The 3,406-nt window shown below is 53.6% G+C and overlaps 1 protein-coding gene across 1 annotated transcript; it reads left to right on the plus strand.

Moving 5' to 3' along the window:
• Positions 1-1,889: 1,889 nt before the first annotated feature.
• VDBG_01311 (conserved hypothetical protein) lies at positions 1,890-3,220 on the plus strand (the record flags this gene model as incomplete). Its single annotated transcript, XM_003009582.1, has 2 exons — positions 1,890-3,058; positions 3,160-3,220. 2 exons carry the CDS (start codon positions 1,890-1,892, stop codon positions 3,218-3,220), a joined length of 1,230 nt encoding a protein of 409 aa, XP_003009628.1.
• Between the last annotated feature and the right edge of the window lie 186 nt (positions 3,221-3,406).

A 3,406-nucleotide genomic window follows, 5' to 3' on the forward strand; every position in this document is an offset into this window, starting at 1 on the left:
CCGATAATTCAGTGAGATCTGAAGATATGTCGAGCTCGAGAGTTTGGACTCGATGTCAAAATTCGAAGTGTCCACCTTGTTTTTTTTTTATCAGCACAGGGATTTCGGGCCTGAGTATGCATCTGTCGTCGCGACTAACCTTGAAAAAGGATAATTCGTCGAGAAAGTTGGTCCTTGATCCAGCAATCAAGACAATGATGGCAAGTATGACCGAAATCAGTGAGAATACGAATGGCAGAGACGCAAAGATCAGCCTGCAGCCGCCTGTGGCCGACTTTCGTGCCATCTGTGTATTGTGTTGTGCTATGCTGTCCTGTCTCTAGAGTTACCTGTTCCGGAGAAGCGGTCAGGATGCACAAGAAGTTGAACAAGATAGGGACAGTTTCTGGAGACTGAGATGAAGCGAGAAGGCTGGCATGAATATCAGCAGAGGTGCACGTAAGCAAGAACAAAAGATCGAACAGTGCAATCGCTGCGTACTCTTGCTACTGTATTGTGGTGCTTGAGGGATTCAAGGTTATAGTGCGATCAGCGTGGCTCAGCACGCAGCATTGCAGTGTTACAGCGCAGCAGAGTGCCCGCGTCGGGGCGCTTGTTCAGGGGCCTGCAGAATCCTTCGCGTGTTTCTGCGTCTCAGAAGCCGCATACCCTTGTTCACAGAAGAGACCCCAGCAGCCTTGTGGGGGAGCGGCCAGAAAAGTATATTTGGTGTGATCACTCTCTGGACGAACGATGTAGTTGCGGGGGTTCCATGTCTAGGTCCAACCTTGAGCTATTCCCAAGTTGTGCGAGACGAAGCTTGGAAGACCTTTTCTCCTGGCCTTGAGATCCTCAATTACACCCCGGGTATCCCGATAGGCTTTGACTGTGCTCGGAATAACACTCTGGAAGATGTCTGACTCCATGCGGCCGCCGACCCGGCCGGTAACAAAAGCACCCGCGTGGCACAGCATTGCATCGAGTCAAACTCAGGGTCGGGTATCCTGGTCGTTCCCCATCATATTAGCATCGCTTCAGGGGTTTGGTTTGACCCCAGCACACCACCTGGCTGGCGGCTAACTGCTTTTCACAGCCCCCAACGCTATCTATATCTCACTCGCAGGGGTTATGGCTGCATATCCGCGTCTAAAATAGCACTCCCGAGAAATTGTTTGTCACTTTACATGCTGCCAAATCTCTGGGCATCTTACATGTCTGCTTTGCGACCTCCAAGTAAGCAGCAATATCAGCCCAGCTTGGCAAGGCCGAAATGGCGCGAAGGATGATTTCAATGTAGGGCCCCTGGACTGTTTCCATGGGTCAACAGCCAGGGGGCCTGATGGAACTTTGAATTCGATGCGATTGAGAGATCCTCTCTGATTTAACGAGCCCACTTCGCACTCTATCAGTGACGTTGACCACCACTCGTCGCCCTCGTCCGGTGCTACTATTATTCCTCTTCCAGCGTTTCTACTGCTGACAGCCGCGTTGTCTTGATCATGAGGGCCAGCACTTTCTCAGCAGTCGCTATTGCTAGCTTCGTGCAATGGGTCAAGGCTGCGCATCACGATGTCACAGTTGGGAAGGACGGGAGCTGAAGTTTGTCCCCGAGACGCTTCATGCTCGCCATGGCGACACCATCACTTATCAGTTCTTTTGCTGCCGTAAGTCGAGTCCTCCCTTTCACGTTCGTCATGAGAAGACGACTCACATACTCTTGCCAGAACCACTCCGTCACACATCCTTCTTTTGACGCGCCGTGACAAACCATTACAAAGACGGCTTCTTCTCTGAATATTACACCCTCAGAAGTCCAAGACAAAATCTTCCTCACGATATGGACCATCACAGTGAACGACACAAAACCGATTTGGGTTTACTGTGGACAAGGCAAGCACTGCCAGAATGGCATGGTCCACTCTGTCAACGCTCCAGAGTCTGGTAATACCTTTCAGGCTTTCAAGGAAAAGGCCAAAGGTGCTTCAGACAGCGGGTCACCGGCTGATGGCCTTCCGGTGGGTGGTATACGAGTGACAAGGGTCGAGGTTGGCGTTGACGACGAGTTCGTCTTCAAGCCCAACAACATCAAGGAGCCCGTTGGCACACACATACAGTTCAACTTTAACCCCAAAAACCACTCCGTCACGCAATCGTCATTTGACAAGCCATGCGAACAGCTAGAAAACGGCTTCAGCAGCGGTCTCATCCCCGCGGTGAATGCCCCCTCAGGCATCTCCTTTGATATTGTCGTCAATGACACCAAGCCAATCTGGTTCTACTGCGCTCAAGGCCAGCACTGCAAGAACGGCATGGTCGGCAGCGTTAACGCACCAGCTGAAGGAAACACGCTTTCTGCCTTCACAGAGAAGGCCAGCAAGGCCGGTGCAGGCCAGCTTGTTCCACTTTCGCCCATCGGCGGCGTCCTCAGCGCCAACGGCACCATCTTGCCCACACTCAACAGCGCCGTCATTGACATTGCGCCTCTGAGCCTTGATCGCATTGAACAGGTTCCTAAACCAGGCGAGCACGATCAGTACATCATTGGTGGTGCCGGCGGCGGTCCCGTGGCAAACTACAGCTGGCCCGACACCATCTCGGCCCCAGCCGTCGAGCGCCTTCACCTACTGCACTACCTAGACAACATCCTGCTTCGCGTTCTACTTCGCGGTCGCGACAACCTGCAAGAGGGTGGCAAGTGGGCGGGTGCCTACCCGCAAACCATTGTCAACACGATCGCCTCCATGGCGGCGCAGACGTGGATCCACCGAGCCACGGCAACCGACTCGCTTCAGCACTACAAGAAGGACTTGCTTGAGGGGGAGTGCGAGTATAAGATAGACGATGAAGATGGCAAAGAAGGTGTCGATCAATTCCTCGACACTGTCCTCACGTTGCTGGATCTCGAAATCGGGTTTCTCGCCGACTCGTCGAGCCGGCTCGCCCACTCGGACCCGTGGCTCGTGGGCTGTCTCACGTCGGCTCTGGGTGCTAAGTCGCGCATGGCGGCCGTCGCAAACATGATGCAAGGCCGAGCGCCGGCCATTGCGCCGAGAGAGGTCCCTGTGCCTGCGGGCCTCGTGTATGCGTACGCCAAACACAGGTTCATCAAGGAATGTCCTGGAGATGTCATGAAGAGCTGGGAAGACGGCGCCGTGCGGGCACGAGCTCAACATCCACGAGGCGAAAAAATGTCCCTGATGGAAGGAACAACAAGACCGAGGGACCTGCTTTCTTTACATAAAAAAAAAAAAAAAGGCGGCTCAGGAGAAAACCCCCCCTCGCACAAACAAAAAAAAAAAAGAGAGGGGGGCGCCGCGTTTTGTCTTCTGTGTAGGAGTTTTTGTGTTGTGTTTGTTTTGTGTCTGCGGCCCACCACGGGGTAAGAAAAAAAAAAAAACCAACCCCGCGCCCGTGCGGCGGGGGGCGT

Source organism: Verticillium alfalfae, genomic scaffold, assembly GCF_000150825.1.
Source record: "Verticillium alfalfae VaMs.102 supercont1.1 genomic scaffold, whole genome shotgun sequence".
Classification (NCBI taxonomy): domain Eukaryota; kingdom Fungi; phylum Ascomycota; class Sordariomycetes; order Glomerellales; family Plectosphaerellaceae; genus Verticillium; species Verticillium alfalfae.